The sequence below is a fragment of the Oncorhynchus mykiss genome, chromosome 15 (genome assembly GCF_013265735.2).
Source record: "Oncorhynchus mykiss isolate Arlee chromosome 15, USDA_OmykA_1.1, whole genome shotgun sequence".
Taxonomy (NCBI): Eukaryota; Metazoa; Chordata; class Actinopteri; order Salmoniformes; family Salmonidae; genus Oncorhynchus; species Oncorhynchus mykiss.
Window position 1 is genome coordinate 56,795,095 of NC_048579.1, and position 18,883 is coordinate 56,813,977.

The 18,883-nt window shown below is 45.1% G+C and overlaps 1 protein-coding gene across 1 annotated transcript; it reads right to left on the bottom strand.

The window, feature by feature from the left end:
• Window positions 1-255: 255 nt before the first annotated feature.
• Window positions 256-7,683, bottom strand: LOC110490365 (histidine ammonia-lyase). The gene is made up of 18 exons (XM_021563714.2): window positions 7,424-7,683; window positions 7,092-7,166; window positions 6,911-6,983; window positions 5,083-5,149; window positions 4,870-4,907; window positions 4,457-4,582; window positions 4,139-4,278; window positions 3,921-3,968; window positions 3,616-3,763; window positions 3,356-3,451; window positions 3,136-3,194; window positions 2,955-3,035; window positions 2,682-2,747; window positions 2,337-2,502; window positions 2,105-2,239; window positions 1,892-2,000; window positions 1,710-1,779; window positions 256-1,600 (listed from the first exon to the last, which is right to left on the bottom strand). Exons 1-18 carry the CDS (start codon window positions 7,508-7,510, stop codon window positions 1,523-1,525), a joined length of 1,662 nt encoding a protein of 553 aa, XP_021419389.2. The 5' UTR covers window positions 7,511-7,683; the 3' UTR covers window positions 256-1,522.
• Window positions 7,684-18,883: the final 11,200 nt, after the last annotated feature.

The following is an 18,883-nucleotide window of genomic DNA, read 5'->3' on the forward strand; positions in this document are numbered from 1 at the left end:
TAGTTGAAGAGGATTCAGCAGTATGTAGTGGATGTGACTCTGGATCCTGATACAGCACATCATGGTCTCATCATGTCTGAGGATGGGAAACAGGTGAGAAATGGAAACACACGGCTTAATAAACCTTATCATCTGTTAGAGGAATTTAAGTCCTATATGTTCATTAACCAATTCAATTATAACAAAGCAAAACACTTTGTCAGTTTCTAAGAATTTGTAAGGTTCTTATTTGCATAAAATAGACGAAGATCAGTCTCAAAATTAATCAATAGCGTTTATTCCCTAGGGCTCGAGTCATAATACCATGTACATTGGTTTATATACCTCACATTTCGTCATAAATGTCCCTCCTCCCCTCAGATACAAGGGCAATATAGTTCACAAAGCTTCTCACATTGTCTGCCACCTGTTAAACAATCTACTACAAGCCCAAGGTCTCTCCCGTCCCTGGGTGGGGACAGAATGTCCTGTAAGGAACACAGTATTCCAGCCGGTCTGACGATAGCTCCATTCGTTTCTAACAAGGAACAGAAAGTCCTTGTTCTAATTCTTGACTAAAACTACACACCTTATATTCAGTATTATGATTATAATAAGATTCATACATTCATACAGTAACAGAGTAGTATTCTGTTTAGTTATAATTCTAAGCTAAATGTATACATAATTTAGTCATTATTCATAAAAATCCCATAACATAATCCCAATAGGTTTGATCAAGTTTTTAATGTCCTAGGAAAGGAGGGTTTCTCCTCAGGGAGATTTTACTATGAGGTGAATGTTCAGATGAAAACCATGTGGACTTTAGGAGTAGCCAGAGAGTCCATCAACAGGAAGGGGAACATCACAAATAGCCCATTAAATGGATACTGGTCTGTGGTCCTGAGGGATGAGAGTAAGTACTCAGCCTGTACCCCCCCCCCCCCCCCCCCCCCGTGTCTCCTTATACATGAGAGAGAAGCCCCAGAAGGTGGGGGTGTTTGTGGATTATGAGGAGGGTCAGGTCTCCTTTTATGATGTGGAGGCCAGGTCTCATATCTACTCTTTCACTGGCTACACCTTCACTGAGAGTCTATCCATTCCTTGGCCCTGGCAATGATGAAGGTGAAAACTCTTCCCTTCTGTTCATCTCTCCTGTCAATCACCCAGACTGAGTTCTGAACTGAACTAATTGACCAGTACATATAGTAAATGTAGAATAATCATAACCTGTCGTCATACAGTACACCAGGGAGAATATTTCACTGTAATGTAATTGCTGGTGGTGGTTGTTTGGGTCCACCAGCATTGTAAGCCATAAGAAGATATACGATCTCTCCAGGCTCATAAGGTATGATTCATATCTGGGAGTTACATTTCTGAGGAATTTCTGATAATGAGATAATATAAGCAACATTTTGTTTTTTTAAGCTCATGTATTGTTTGCACTGTATATCTCTAATAACCTTTAATAAACTTGAATCTTGGATTTGGAATCATACAGTAGAAGTATGAAATACTTGAGTCATTTTCATACACTATCCTAGTCATCCAGTGGGAGTGGTTTCAGTCCGAGCCTGTCTCGGTATTGGTCCATGTATGGCCGAGCCGCCTCCCACACCTAGAGAAGGCCACGGGTGAGAAACAAACAGAGAAGTTCATTTTTATCTGCCTCATTATCAATTAGCTGGAATGATAAATATAATATTGAGATGGGGTGAGTCTCTTGCCTTTTCCTCCCTGAGGAGCGTGTGAGCAGCCTCGATGTCAGGACTCATTTGACGGTCATGATCCCAAGGCCTGATGGGAAATAAGAATAAACTGATGTGCTGTAGAACTCTCCCCACACCTTTCCAGAACAACAACATTGGGCAGTCCTCGAATCAGAGATCCACATTCTCATGGGTCGTACCTGACAACAGTACGCACTAGCTCATGGACTTTCTCCAGAGGGGTAGTGGACTTGAGCGGGCGGAGAAACTCCAGGGCTTGACAGGCAGCGAGCAGCTCTATGGCCAGAACTGAAAAGCAGCGATGCCTTTTTATGGTTAACTCTGTATGCATGATATTTGATGGGACGAGCAGATCACACACTAATGCCATGTGACTGTACTCTACGAGTTACCTTGCTCTACGTGTTCCACCACCCTCAGGGCCTTCCTAGCGGCCCAGCCCCCCATGGAGACGTGGTCTTCAGTGGCTGCGCTGGTGGACAGGGAGTCCACGGAGGACGGGTGGCACAACGCCTTGCTCTCAGATACTGCGGGGGAGCAGAGACAGACACACACACTAACGTTTTCTGTGTGAAAACACACACACACACACACACACACACACACACACACACAGAGACCTACCAAGGGCAGCAGCAGTGCAGTGTGCAATCATGAAACCAGAGTTGAGGCCTCCATCTTGGACCAGGAAGGCAGGCAGCTCACTGAGGGAGGGGTTGACCAGCCTCTCTGTCCTCCTCTCACTCATACTGGCCAGCTCATGGACCCCGATTGCCAGGTAGTCTAGAGCCTGGGGGAGAGAGAGGGTTAGCCTTGTCCCAGATCAGTTTGTGCTGCCTTGCTAACTCCTGTGATCATTGGTAAGGCAGTACAAACATATCTATGACCAGTCTAGGAAAAAGGGGGAACAGTACTGAAGGAACCGAGGAGTTTATGGTATGGAGTGAATCTGTTTGTCTGTGACTCTACCTTGGCTGGGTATTCTCCATGGAAATTACCCCCAGAGATAGTCTCACCTCGCTCTGCAAAAACCAGCTGTAGGAGAGTTAAGGTTTCATATTTGGGACAACATTATGAGTCTCTAATATAAACTGTATACAGGAAACCAAAGCCCATGTGGGCTAGTCCAAGGGCTCCCCCTTGTGGTGAACTTCTATAATCACAGGAGGGGTCTAAAAGGAGATCAAAGAAAGACATGACGTCTTCAAGTAAATATAACAATGTAACTCAGTGGGAGGATACAGGGTTGTCAGTGGCACTGTTGAGCTCAGTGGTGAGGATGCTCTTAACAAAGGCTATGGTGTCGTTAGCTACCCCATGAACCTACAAGAGAGGAGAGAGACACAAATAAACACTGGTAGTAGGGTTAGTTCACTCCAGCCCTTCACTGCAGTTGTAACACACACACATGCACACACACTACCTGTGGGATACAGCGGAGGGTGTATGCATCCTGGACACGGTCACATGTCCTATGACTATCTACAGGAAAACACAACAAAGGAAGTCAGAGACTGGAAATGACCAAACAGCACTGTTAAGATTCCCACCAAAGGAGTAAATGTCTTTATTTGGACACAAAATCATCAGAAAAAATTGAGTGTGTGTGTTTCTGTGTGTGTGTTTCGCCTGCCTGACTTTACCAGAGATCTGGGAGGGGAAGACGTCCGAGTGGAGTAGAGAGCGGAGTCTCAGAGCCACCTCTATCTGACCAGGGTGTGGCCTCACGGCATGGACGTCTGGAATGGCAGAACAAATCAGTACACAATGGAATGGAACTTCTTATAGCTTTATCAAAGCTCCAACAGTGAATTCACTATGTGTGTGTGTGTGTGTGTGTGTGTGTGTGTGTGTGTGTGTGTGTGTGTGTGTGTGTGTGTGTGTGTGTGCGTGTGTGTCAGACCGCTGTGGAAGGCCTTGGTGGTGCCCCTCAGGGCCTCTAGACTGAGGGCAGCGATGATGTCAGCCTGCCTGGCCACGCCCACAGCTCGCTCCACTGCCTCCGCCGCCAGAGATGACATCATCTGAGTCCCGTTGATCAGACCGATGCCCTGCACGATAAAACACTATCACACTATCTACTGCAATTATATCCCAGATATGACATTCATCTAACCCCAGTTATCAATAATCAGTATACAAGACAACTTAATCAATGCCTGATAGAAAATCCAACAAATAGTAAAAACTACAGCTCTAGCACTGTACCTCTTTAGGCTTCAGAACCAAAGGTGTGAGTCCATGACATTCCAGTACCTGGAAAAGGAGGAAAGAAAGAATAAAGGAGAGGAGAAAGAAAGACGAAGGAAACGAGTTAGGGGCCTTAATGTATACATTTTATCTCAGTCATTCATCTAACAAAAACACATTGGTTCTCTGAGGTGTGTCTTTGGGTTGAGAGAGAGAGGCATTGTGGGTAACCCAACTGTTTTGGCATGGTCCCAGCCGCGTTGAGGCGACCACATCCTGCCCTCTCCCATAAGGCCCAGGGTGAGGTGGGCCAGGGGGGCCAGGTCTCCACTAGCGCCTACCGTTCCCTTCTCTGGCACCCACGACAGGCAGGAGGCTGGGGGAGTAGAGAGAGAGAGATCTGTCACACACACACAAGCTCAATGTACCTGGACAGGACATGCATACACACAATCACGCACGTACACATGCACAAACACAGAGTTCACGCTTGCTATTAGTCAAACTGTTGAATCAGAATTTCAATGAATGTTGTTATTGTAGACTGGGTTTACCATTGAAGGCTTTGACCATAGCCTGGACCGTTTCCATGGAGACGCCACTGTACCCTTTGGCCAGAACGTTAATCCTCAGAGCCAGTAGCATACGGGTCCTCTCTACACTCAATGGGGTGCCCACTCCTACACACACACACACACACACACACACACACACACACACACACACACACACACTTTTCGATATGTGTATATGTATTTCAATTACACCAGGGGTGCAATTTAGTCAAGGGCAGGCCTGATCTGTCCCTTGGACATAGAGGTACTATAATGACATATACTCAAATCAAATGTATTTATATAGCACTTCGTACATCAGCTGATATCTCAAAGTGCTGTACAGCCTAAAACCCCAAACAGCAAGCAATGCAGGTGTAGAAGCACGGGTTTATATAAGCATGGTAACCCACCAGCACTATGAGATCGAATCAGATTCATCTGTAGTTCCCTGAAGACAAACACACACACACACACACACACACACACACACACACACACACACACACACACACACAGTCAATAAATGATTCTGACAGTTAGCGATAGACAAACAGATCTAGTTCACAATGTTTATTCAGATGGGAAAAGACTAGTTCTTCCCAGCTAGTGAATAAACAACTTACATGAGCTTATCCTTTGGAATGAGCATATGGGCAAATTTCCCAAACCCTGTGTTGACGCCATAGACAACTACAGGGGAAGAACACATAGATAGACATAAAGAGACATATAAACACATGTAGAATCACACATTCTATTAATCTATAGCTATATATTCTATAGCTATATAATCTATTAATATACAGTGCCTTGCGAAAGTATTCGGCCCCCTTGAACTTTGCGACCTTTTGCCACATTTCAGTGGGACACAATGTGAAGTGGAACGACATTTATTGGATATTTCACACTTTTTTAACAAATCAAAAACTGAAAAATTGGGCGTGCAAAATTATTCAGCCCCTTTACTTTCAGTGCAGCAAACTCTCTCCAGAAGTTCAGTGAGGATCTCTGAATGATCCAATGTTGACCTAAATGACTAATGATGATAAATACAATCCACCTGTGTGTAATCAAGTCTCCGTATAAATGCACCTGCACTGTGATAGTCTCAGAGGTCCGTTAAAAGCGCAGAGAGCATCATGAAGAACAAGGAACACACCAGGCAGGTCCGAGATACTGTTGTGAAGAAGTTTAAAGCCGGATTTGGATACAAAAAGATTTCCCAAGCTTTAAACATCCCAAGGAGCACTGTGCAAGCGATAATATTGAAATGGAAGGAGTATCAGACCACTGCAAATCTACCAAGACCTGGCCGTCCCTCTAAATTTTCAGCTCATTCAAGGAGAAGACTGATCAGAGATGTAGCCAAGAGGCCCATGATCACTCTGGATGAACTTCAGAGATCTACATCTGAGGTGGGAGACTCTGTCCATAGGACAACAATCAGTCGTATATTGCACAAATCTGGCCTTTATGGAAGACTGGCAAGAAGAAAGCCATTTCTTAAAGATATCCATAAAAAGTGTTGTTTAAAGTTTGCCACAAGCCACCTGGGAGACACACCAAACATGTGGAAGAAGGTGCTCTGGTCAGATGAAACCAAAATTGAACTTTTTGGCAAGAATGCAAAACCTTATGTTTGGCGTAAAAGCAACACAGCTCATCACCCTGAACACACCATCCCCACTGTCAAACATGGTGGTGGCAGCATCATGGTTTGGGCCTGCTTTTCTTCAGCAGGGACAGGGAAGATGGTTAAAATTGATGGGAAGATGGATGGAGCCAAATACAGGACCATTCTGGAAGATAACCTGATGGAGTCTGCAAAAGACCTGAGATTGGGAAGGAGATTTGTCTTCCAACAAGACAATGATCCAAAACATAAAGCAAAATCTACAATGGAATGGTTCAAAAATAAACATACCCAGGTGTTAGAATGGCCAAGTCAAAGTCCAGACCTGAATCCAATCGAGAATCTGTGGAAAGAACTGAAAACTGCTGTTCACAAATGCTCTCCATCCAACCTCACTGAGCTCGAGCTGTTTTGCAAGGAGGAATGGGAAAACATTTCAGTCTCTCGATGTGCAAAACTGATAGAGACATACCCCAAGCGACTTACAGCTGTAATCGCAGCAAAAGGTGGTGCTACAAAGTATTCACGTAAGGGGGCTGAATAATTTTGCACGCCCAATTTTTCAGTTTTTGATTTGTTAAAAAAAGTTTGAAATATCCAATAAATGTCGTTCCACTTCATGATTGTGTCCCACTTGTTGTTGATTCTTCACAAAAAAATACAGTTGTATATCTTTATGTTTGAAGCCTGAAATGTGGCAAAAGGTCGCAAAGTTCAAGGGGGCCGAATACTTTCGCAAGGCACTGTATATCTAGATATTCTATTAATCTATAGCTATATATTCTATTTATCTATATATTTTATTAATCTATGCATACCTCGGTTTTCTTTTATGATGGTTTCTATCACTTCTCTGGCTTCATTGATTTTCCCTTCAGCCTCGGTGGTCAGCTGGGTGCCAAAACAGAAGAGTTGAAATGTTAACTGACAGTAGTCGGCCAGCACGGCTGAAAACGGTCTGATTGGACTATGATGAAGCATGGTCTTCTTTAATCATACCTTGATGTTGAACAGGCCTTTCCCCAAACGGACCAGATCAGCTATGGTCAGACTGTTCCCATCCAGAGAGAGGTACTGGAACGCAACAAGTCACACACACAGACAACGTCAACGACAGGCATACAGGCAGACACACAGCAATGTAGTCAGCTGTTATACAGGGTTACATTGTGGGAAACGTGTCAAATTCGATTTGCTATTCCATTACAAGTTTGACTAATTAATTATGCTCCTCCGTCAAGTATCCCATACTTTGCTCCCCACCCTCTTATTTATGCCAATGAATAGAATATTGTTCAAGCAGAGTATAATAACAGAATGCAGATACTCACCTTTTTGGGATCGAGAGACTGGCGTTTCCCAATGGCAGTTTCTTCCTTACCAACGTTGACAAAGTCATTGTGCTCCTGCACATCCATTAGGAGAGAGGGAACAACTATCAGAGAGAAAGAGATACAATCAGAGAGGGTTAAAGACAGGTAGCAACCTGTGACAATGACAGAGACAATTCTTTATAAAGCCAGGGGAAAGGATCATTTTCATTCATTAACTGGTCTACTCATCACGGGGCTGGTTGCAACACAGTTAGGCTTGTGCCTGGTCGTTACTCTACGACCGATTAAACATAATACCAACTTCTTTTATGTGTAACTGGTGAAACCACCCCCTCCCTGTACATTAACAGTTCTGTCTCACATTATGTCCCTGTCTTGGTCCCCAGTCAGTGTACACCAATGTTTAGTGGAGAAGTGTAACAGTTGTGTGAGATATCCTTGTACATAAGTGTCTACACCTATACATATTTAATTAAAATAAAATAAAAACTTCACCCAGTATTCAATAAAATGACAATAAAACTCACTCCTGCTCCCCCTCCCTGGCGCCCAACGGCGCCAGGCTCCCCAGCGTTACGCACTCCTGCCACCATTATTACACACTCCTGCCACCATTATTACGCACTGCTGCCTTCCCCCGTCACGCCCGTCAGTAATTATTGGAATCAATCACCTGTGTCATTACCTCCCCTATATCTGTCTGTTCCCAAGCTCTGTTCCTTGCTTCATGATTAATGTTTGTATGTCTTGTTCCTTATTAATCGTTGACTCCCCATACCTGCTTCTCTACTCCAGCGTCCATCCTTACAGAATCCTGAAGCCATCAAACGAAGCATCGGGGAGTGCTGGCTTTCCGCTTGGTGGTGACGCCGATAGAACCAGGGATGCCTAAGCCAGCTCGCCCAACTTCCACGCCCTAGCTGGCTCAAGGGTTTTCTTGCTCGGTTGGCTCTTGCCCACGTCAAGCCTCAGCCAGATCGCCAGGGTTTTACGCCTCCCGGCTCGCAAGGCGTCTTGGGGGGGGTACTTTCACTGCTGCTCCCCCTTCCTGGCTCTCAACGGCGCCAGGCTCCCCATCATTACGCACACCTGCCACCATCATTACACCTGCCTTCCCCCAGTCACGCGCATCAGCAATTATTGGACTCACCTGGACTTAATCACCTGTGCCATTACCTCCACTATATCTATCTGTTCCCTGCTTCAGGATTAATGTTCATATGTGGTTGTGTTTTACCCGTTTGCTGACGCTGTTCCTGTCTTGTTCCTTATTAAACGTTGACTCCCTGTACCTGCTTCTCTACTCCAGCATCAGTCCTTACAAACACACAATATCAAACTAAAGTGTGAAGGCTTATTCAACTTTTTTAACACAAGTCCTTTACCACTTCTTGGTTAGCCAGCATCTGCCTCCTCAGGTGATGCTGCAGATGAATCAGTTCCCTCTTTATACTGCATCTTATTGATGAAACGGTATTAATGGGAAAAGGTCAGCTTCACAGTCAAGTTCCAGCCAAAGCCTACCCAGCCCTCATTCTAGGCTTGTGCAATTATAGATCCACTATACCCAGCCACCAAGCAGATTGTGTACAGTTAAGGGAGGGAATTGTCATTTGGAATGTGACCCACCAAGCTAGTTGTGAACAGTCATGAGCCATAGCAGTCTGATATGATAAATCTGATTATTTAACATGTTGGATAATCATCTGTGCAAATACTCAATGTGGACCATGCAAAAACACAGATCTGTCTGTAAAGACAGACAGGTAGATTGCAGTGTACTTGTTTGTACTCAAACTGCAAATGTAATGGAGAAAGCAGCTGATTTGTCGTGTGTCTACAGAAACATGGCGGAGCTGTGTTGAACAGTAATAGAACATGTGGGATGATCCAGTTGTCAGCAACTGGGGGTCTGACTTTCTGTTAAAATCAGTTTCTGAGAAAGTAACGAAGGAGCGCAACTTTGGCAGTTTTGGACATTTCATATAGATTAGAACAGTGTGTTTAAGGCACTTGAACACTTGCAGCCCACACTTGGGTCAAAGCCTAATAAAAGGAGATGTATCAGAGAAATATCTCATCTTGGGGTTGACCATAACAGCCATTGATCAGGGTCATAAAAAACAGCAGATATGGCTGGACAGCGGACTGTGGAAACCGTGACTCCAGACATGCCCATGGGATGGTACCCATGGAATGGTATCTATAGGATGGTATCCATGGGATGGTATCTATAGGATGGTATCCATGGGATGGTATCTATAGGATGGTATCTATGGGATGGTACCCATGGGATGGTATCTATAGGATGGTACCCATGGGATGGTATCTATAGGATGGTATCCATGGGATCAATCAATCAAATGTATTTATAAAGCCCATCGTACATCAGCTGATGTCACAAAGTGCTGTACAGAAACCCAGCTTAAAACCCCAAAACAGCAAGCAATGCAGGTGTAGAAGCACGGTGGCTAGGACAAACTCCCTAGAAAGGCCAGAACCTAGGAAGAAACCAGGCTATGAGGGGTGGCCAGTCTTCTTCTGGCTGTGCCGGGTGGAGATTATAACAGAACATGGCCAAAATGGTCAAATGTTCATAGATGACCAGCAGGGTCAAATAATAATAATCACAGTGGGTGTAGAGGGTGCAACAGGTCAGCAACTCAGGAGTAAAGGTCAGTTGGCTTTTGTTATGGGATTTTTATGAATAATGACTAAATTATGTCTACATTTAGCTTAGAATTATAACTAAACAGAATACTACTCTGTTACTGTATGAATCTTATTATAATCATAATACTGAATATAAGGTGTGTAGTTTTAGTCAAGAATTAGAACAAGGACTTTCTGTTCCTTGTTAGAAACGAATGGAGCTATCGTCAGACCGGCTGTAATACTGTGTTCCTTACAGGACATTCTGTCCCCACCCAGGGAGGGGACAGACCTTGGGCTTGTCGTAGATTGTTTAACAGGTGGCAGACAATGTGAGAAGCTTTGTGAACTATATTGCCATTGTATCTGAGGGGAGGAGGGACATTTATGACGAAATGTGAGGTATATAAACCAATGGGGGGAGAGAGCGAGAGAGAGAGAGAGAGAGAGAGAAGAGTGGGAAAAAAAGAGAGAATTAGAGAGAGCATACTTAAATTCACACAGGACATCGGGTAGGACAGGAGAAATACTCCAGATATAACAGACTGACCCTAGCCCCACGACACAAACTATTGCAGTATAAATACTGGAGGCTGGGACAGGAGGGGTCAGGAGACACTGTGGCCCCGTCCGACGATACCCCCGGACAGGGCCAAACAGGCAGGATACAACCCCACCCACTTTGCCAAGGCACAGCCCCCACACCACTAGAGGGATATCTTCAACCACCGACTTACCATCCTGTGACAAGGCCGAGTATAGCCCACAAAGATCTCCCCCACGGCACGAACCCAAGGGGTGCACCAACCCAGACAGGAAGATCACGTCAGTGACTCAACCCATTCAAGTGACGCACCCCTCCTAGGGACGGCATGGAAGAGCACCAGTAAGCCAGTGACTCAGCCCCTGTAATAGGGTTTGAGGCAGAGAATCCCAGTGGAAAGAGGGGAACCGGCCAGGCAGAGACAGCAAGGGCGGTTCGTTGCTCCAGTGTCTTTCCGTTCACCTTCACACTCCTGGGCCAGACTACACTCAATCACAGGACCTACTGTCACGGTATTCGTTGCCGGAAGATGAGGAATCATCGGACCAAAGCGCAGCGTGGTAAGTGTTCATGCTTTCTTTATTAAAACTGAACACTAAAACAAAAATAACAAAGAGAATAACCGAAACAGTCCTGTAAGGTGCAAACACTAAACAGAAATTAACTACCCACAAAAACCATGTGGGAAAAAGCTACCTAAGTATGGTTCCCAATCAGAAACAACAATAGACAGCTGTCCCTGATTGAGAACCATACCCGGCCAACACAAAGAAATACAAAAACATAGAAAAAAGAACATAGAATGCCCACCCAAATCACACCCTGACCAAACCAAATAAGACACATAAAAGCTCTAAGGTCAGGGAGTGACACCTACTGAAGAGATGAGTCTTCAGTAAAGACTTAAAGGTCAAGACTGAGTCTGCGTCTCTCACATGGATAGGCAGACCATTCCATAAAAATTGAGCTCTATAGAAGAAAGCCCTGCCTCCAGCTGTTTGCTTAGAAATTCTAGGGACAGTAAGGAGGCCTGCGTCATGTGACCGTAGCGTACGTGTAGGCATGTACAGCAGGACCAAATGAGAAAGATAGTGTAATGCTTTGTATGGTATCTATGGGATGGTATGCAGGCAGAGTGTTAGTAGGGTAAAGCGTAGTGGCTCGATGACTGCAGAATTCCAGAGGCAACATTCCAGCATCAGAGAACAGTCAGATTGAGAACTGGAGCTGGAACAAGACACGGAAATACCAGGGAGACGCAGGCAGGGTGCCTGGCCCTTTAAGATACACGCATGCACACAGACACACACACACACACACACACACACACACACACACACACACACACACACACACACACACACAGACACACACAGAAACACCTCTTCAGGTTGTAGGAACATCTAGTGTGGGAGGTATAAGACAAAGCGTATTATCCCTGTACGGACTCAGACACACCAATAACATTTGCTGGCTGAGAGTAGTTAGCACTTCTGAAACAAATTTGAGAACAGAGTGCCCCCCAATTTTACGTATAGAATCACGTGAAAAATTTAAACGCTAGATCCACATTCTGTGCGATGTGTGTGAGCCTTAACATACAATTAAGAGGACATAAACAGTCTCCAATCCCACACAGGACAGTGTGCTCACTATCAGTTCAGGGCCATTGGTCTGGGTGTTACTAAACACTGGGACCACCACAGCTCCATCCATAGTAGACCCCCTAACTGAGATGCTGTCCTACACTAACCATTCCTCTGACCTCTCATCCCCAGCAGACTCTACTGTCCCTGTCTGAGCTTCATACTTCCACATGATTTGCAGGCTGATGGGTTAAAACCACAGACACCCGTACGGCCATCTCTGATAAGGTGTGAGGGAGGTGATGGGTGAGGAATGCATTGGGTAGGGCAAGGGGCAGGGGGAGGTGGGAGATTAAACCTGAGAAGATCAATGCCAGGGTTACCCACCATGAGGAATGTCAGGAACAACAAGAGGATGAGGGAAGGAGAAGGGGGGAAGGAGACAGAGGGGGAGGAGAGGGGGGAAAATAGGGAGAGTATGTAAGAGAGAGAGAGACGGGGGGGCAGAGTGAGCAATGGTTTAGAGTAGTGTATGTGTGAGTGGGAGAGAGTGAAAGAAAAAGAGAGAAAGTATATGAGAATGTTAAAGGGATTTGGGCTGGTCTGTCCTCATGTGTGGTTGGGTAGTGTACAAAGGGCTGAGGGGGCCAGAGCTGTGCACCTGTCAACTGGAGAGAAGGAAAGAGGAGAGGAGAGAAAAAGGAGATGAAAGAGGAGATGACAGACATTCCTTCACCACCGCTGCCATTCCTTAGCCATGCACCCAGCCCTGAGGCACTAACACACAGATAGCTAGCCTGGCAAGCTCCATAGCTACTAATAGGGAACCAGAGATGGCTAAAGCTGAAACAGTCTGGTGATATGACATCATGAATATAAGTATGACTTTAGTCCTCTATTGTGACCATGACTTTTAGTGACCATGACCTCCTATGAATGACGATAACATGACCGTGTTCCAAACCTTTCTGCGGCTCCCAGACTGGAAATGGTCTCTGTCAAGCACTCTCCCACACGCCCCATTTCCTTCTATAGAAACGTGGGATCGCCCCTCGCTTTTCCCCGGGAAGCTCCGGTTGGCCACTTCCTGTGCCGCTCCCAGTCTGTGAATATACAGAACATTTCTGTGTCTGCGTGTCTCATTGCTTACCCCCCCCCCCCCCCCTCACCCACACACTGACCCTCTTGCCATGTCTCCTATCTGTGTCTATCTTTCAAACAAACACACACCAAACTACACCCTTTCCCCAGCTTCACCCCACTTTGTCTGTTCATCCTCATGCAAAACAATAACAAAACTACATCCATCCCATCCATCACACAGCGGGGAGCCTAGTCCAGGCCTCTCAGCGAGACACATCCAGAGACTGCTCGCGAGTAGCCTCTCCTCCACAATCCCAACCCAGAAAGGGATCTTCAATAACAGGCTGAGTCAAATGGGGACCTGGTGTAGATCTGGCTGTCCTGTTTATTATCTGTAGTGTCAGTAGTGATGTTCGCATACAGTAGCACCTCCAGATAAACCCTGGGGCTGTAGGGGTCATCTGATACCTCCTCAGCTTTGATAGCTTCCTCTCAGACCCTAGGTCTGGGGAATGTTTCATGGGGTCCACAAATATGTCACCCACCCCCAAACTACTAACCCAACTCCTCAGCCCCAGATTCACCCCTCGACTTGTCACCCGGGTCATCCTAAGTCAAATCCTTACCTCCATCCCCCCGCCTGATAGAGGTGAGGAGAAAGAGAGGAGGGTGAGATACATAGCGTTCAAAAGTTAGAAATCAGCTTAAAGTCTTTGCTGAAAAACAAAACCTCCCTCACACATTCTCTCACACATGAACATGTACACACACACACACACACACACACACACAGGCAGAGAGCAGGAGCGGCTCCGGTTGGTACCAGGCTTCTGATAAGGAGGTGTGGAGTGTTCTGTGTCTTGTCACTGAGCCGTAGTGTACCTCCTCCACACAACTACGTTACGAGCTCACAAACACGCACGCACGCACACACACACACACACACACAATCAAGATATCGCCGACAGACACAGCTTCCCTGTTTCTATTTCATAAACGTTGATTTGGAGAATACAGTGTGTAAGTAAAGAAGGGGACTTCCTTATAGTTGACGTTGGGAACGCCTCTTTCTTCATTTACCTAGTTTATATTGCATGCAATCCTTCGGATATGTAAAAACTAAATATGTAACCTACTGGATGAAGTACCAGCAGCTTTCTTGTACTCAGGCAGATACACACAGACGAGTTACTCACTGGAGCACAAATTACAAGCCAAAAAGGACGTGTTTTGGTTGGAAGAGAAGGGTGTGTGTTGTGTAAAAGGTTGTGTTTGACGTGTTGCAGATATCTTAACAAATCGTTACATTTTTATGTGTCAGGGTGTCTCCCCCTCCATACCAGCCCAGCTCTCCCCCTGACCTGCTCAGGCAGGGTGCAGAGGTGGAATACTTTTAGGAGTACGTAGGCCACAGATGCTGTCTTCCCACAAGGCTCTGGGATTCATCTACCCATGGAAGGAGAAGGTGAGTGAAAATGATGGACTAAAGCAAAACTTCTTCCTACACATACCTCAGTCTCCCTGATGTTACCGCAGCAGAGGACACAGTGCCCAATTACAGAGTGAAATTCCTGTACTTGAAGTCTTCATCAAGTCTGATTGTTTGATCACCTTCTTTGTTTTCTGAATGTAAATCAGGGGGGAGTTCCATCACTTTAGGATTGGAGACGTCCTAATGCAAATTGAATAGGGAAACATGTTGATGGAGAAGCTACCAAATAAATCCATTGTTGTTAAGCACCTGTTGCGCAATCTAATCTCAGTCAGTGTTTTAAAATTATCTCTTTATGGGCTGATTCATTTCATGTCTATCACCAGTGGATACTCAGTGTTAGTCGGTAACTGAATCAATGTTTTGTTTACTTAGTAAACCTGGGCAACAGTGTCCACCACAGCAGCCCATATTCACATGGTTCTACCAGGATCATTCACCTTCAATACACTCAGATGTAACTAACCCCTGCCATAAATGTCCTGATAAACCAACCTGTGGTTCCAAACATGGAATTCATCATATAAGGGAGGACCTGGCCTAGAACTTTCTGTGTTTGGCGAGTCCAAGGAGGGGACTCATATGGTAGGGGTGTATGAGGGGAGCACTGTGGTTAAGTGGGGGTTTGTGACGTGGGAGATGTTAATGTCGGTGAGATAAGTGAGAGGGAGACCTAGAGGCACCTCCCACGGTGTCTCTCTGAAGAGACTGAGGAGGTCTAGGAAGATGGAGGGATGTTTAGGGGATGAGGAGGAATGTAGGGGGATGTAGGTGTAAGTCGGACTTAGGGAGTTGTAGCGGCGTTTGGGGTGTAAGGAAGGAAGGAACTAAAGGAGGTGTAGGAGTACAGATGGAGGAGAGGACTGGGGAGGAGTAGATGGGATGTAAGGGGGAGGTGTACCGAATTGAGAAAGGTTGTAGGAAGGTGTGAGGGAGAGTTTGAGGAGAGAACACGTGCACACTTTCCAACCATGCCCGCTCCATTGTAAGAGGCTAATGAGGCGGATGAGCGCTGCGCCGGGGCGAGAGAGACAAACGCTGGACATGAGAAAGCATGGCTCAGAGCCAGCAGATCGCTCTCTCACACACACGTACAACTCATTGTGGCTAAGTAATCATGCCTTTGGAATGTGTACGAGTTCACATCAACTGGGGGGGGGGGGGGGGGGGGGCATTGTCTCTGGGTCGAACTTCCCCTTTGTGACATAGAGATAGATGTTGGTACCAACGATCACATACATCACTTGGGACAGACACACAGTCACATGGCTAATCTGCCAAACTGATCTTTTGAGAAGTTGTAGAACACAGCTTTTTTCATTTTATTCTAGTTTTAGAAGAAGTTATATATTTGAGTTTGTTTTGTATGCCAACTCATATAGTATTTCTATAATACACCATCAATAGGAGTGGCCAAGTAAAGCAGATTAATAGATAATGACAGCTTTAATAAACAAAGACGAAATCAATGTACTAACTGTCCATTGGTGCTCACAGCCCTGGGCAACTTGGCACTGAAGGGAGCTGAGAGCCAAAAATGACAGTTCATGGTTAAATGACAGCCCAGTCAGCAGCCCCACCGTGATACCCCTCCCAGCCCTGTGTCTGGCCAGCCTGGTGAGGTGAGGTGCAGCATCAGCCCTCAGTCAGATGATGGTACTGGAGGGTGTAACATTTGAGGAGTTTAGAGGATCCCTAACACCAACACAGAATTCCTCTGACCAGCTGCTGGTACTAGGGATGATTGGTGGCAGTCACACACCAGCTCCCTCACTCACTCACACATACACAAGCTCTCATAGGTTTGTACATGTGTAAAAACACTTGTCGACTCTCTCTGCCACACGCACACACAGTCAATCACAAATGAACAAGGGCACACACAGCGTGTATGTACACCACTCCACACTCATAAACTACACTAAACTCTTAAGTGTTCTTTCAACCAAATAAGTTGTATATTGTTGAAGGTAAATGAATAACCCAGACTGACATGGACCATGGGAGGGAGTACCATTAGTATAGCTTTGAAAGCTCCACATCTAAACAGCTTAATAATGACCGACTATTTCAGTACAGAGAAACGCCCAGGGAAACCTCCACACCCATGATCTTATCTCCACTATTTACGCCCTAATTTCCCATCACCAGACCAGCCACTGGATCTTATATATCAGACATCATGCCTGGGGCTCTTACATCTTTCAAAGATACATGTATTACAAATAGGGATTGATGTAGAAGTTATTCAAGATATTAATTCAATATTGTCTAACACATGAAGCTGCCAGTTGAGGCAAATCAAGTATTTTTGCACAAAAAAATAAATATTTGACTGACTGATCTTTGAAGAGGGCATATCAAAAGTGCTTTCAAAGCAATTCCAGGAAAGCCTGTGAATTCCCGTTGCCATGGCTCTGAGTGGAATTAACTCAGCTCTCTCCTTAGGGTCAAACAGCCTGACTTGGATCCCCAAATCCAAAAGACAAACATAACACCTGCTGGTTACATGCCACTTTCCCAAGCTAATTAATATTGTATTTGTTGGCTAATATGGTGAATGAATGGAGTACTATAGATATGAATGATTTGGGTAACATGTATTACCATGCCGTGTGTCTGAATGAAGCAGCATGCTAAGAGTCACTCATGGTATTTTAATGGACTGAATTGGATGACTTAATCAATGCAAAACACTCCAGCACATGTCCTTGTAATTTCCCCTCAAACCGATGTCCGTTACAGTGCCTTGCAAAAGTATTCATCCCCCTTCGCGTTTTTCCTATTTTGTTGCATTACAACCTGTAATTTAAATGGATTTTTATTTGGATTTCATGTACTGGACATACACAAAATAGTCCAAATTGGTGAAGTGAAATGAAAAAAAAACTTGTTTCAAAAAATTCAAAAAAAATAGAAAGGGAAAAGTGGTGTGTGTATATGTATTCACCCCCTTTGCTATGAAGCCCCTAAATAAGATCTGGTGCAACCAATTACCTTCAGAAGTCACATGATTAGTTAAATAAAGTCCACCTGTGTGCAATCTAAGTGTCACATGATCTGTCACATGATCTCAGTAGATATACACATGTTCTGAAAGGCCTCAGAGCCTGCAACACCACTAAGCAAACGGCACCACCAAGCAAACGGCACCATGAACACCAAGGAGCTCTCCAAACAGGTCAGGGACAAAGTTGTGGAGAAGTACAGATCAGGGTTGGGTTATAAAAAAAAATCTGAAACTTTGAACATCCCATGGAGCACCATTAAATCCAGCACCAAAACTCACAGACCAGGCAAGGAGGGCATTAATCAGAGAGGAAACAAAGAGACCAAAGATAACCCTGAAGGAGCTGCAAAGCTCCACAGCGGAGATTGGAGTATCTGTCTATAGAACCACTTTAAGCCATACACTCCACAGAGATGGGCTTTGCGGAAGAGTGTCCAGAAAAAAAGCCATTGCTTAAAGAAAAAAATAAGCAAACACGTTTGGTGTTCGCCAAAAGCATGTGGGAGACTCCCCAAACATATGGAAGAAGGGGTACTCTGGTCAGCCGAGACTAAAATTGAGCTTTTTGGCCATCAAGGAAAGCGCAATGTCTGGCGAAAACCCAACACTACTCATCACCCGAGGCCATCATCATGTTTTTCATCAACAGGGACTGGGAAACTGATCAGAATTTAAGGAATGATGGATAGCGCTAAATACAGGGTAATTCTTGAGGGAAACCTGTTTCAGTCTTCCAGAGATTTGAGACTGGGACGGAGGTTCACCTTCCAGCAGGACAATGACCCTAAGCATGCTGTTAAAGCAACACTTGAGTGGTTTAAGGGTCGACATTTAAATGCCTTGGAAATGCCTAGTCAAAGCCCAGACCTCAATCCAATTGAGAATCTGTTGTATGACTTAAAGATTGATGTACACCAGGGGAACCCATACAACTTGAAGGAGCTGGAGCATTTTGCCTTGAAGAATGGGCAAAAATCCCAGTGGCTAGATGTGCCAGGTTTAGAGACAGAGGCTTGCAGCTGTAATTCCTGGGAAAGGTGGCTCTACAAAGTATTGACTTTGGGGGGGTTAATATTTATGCATGCTCAAA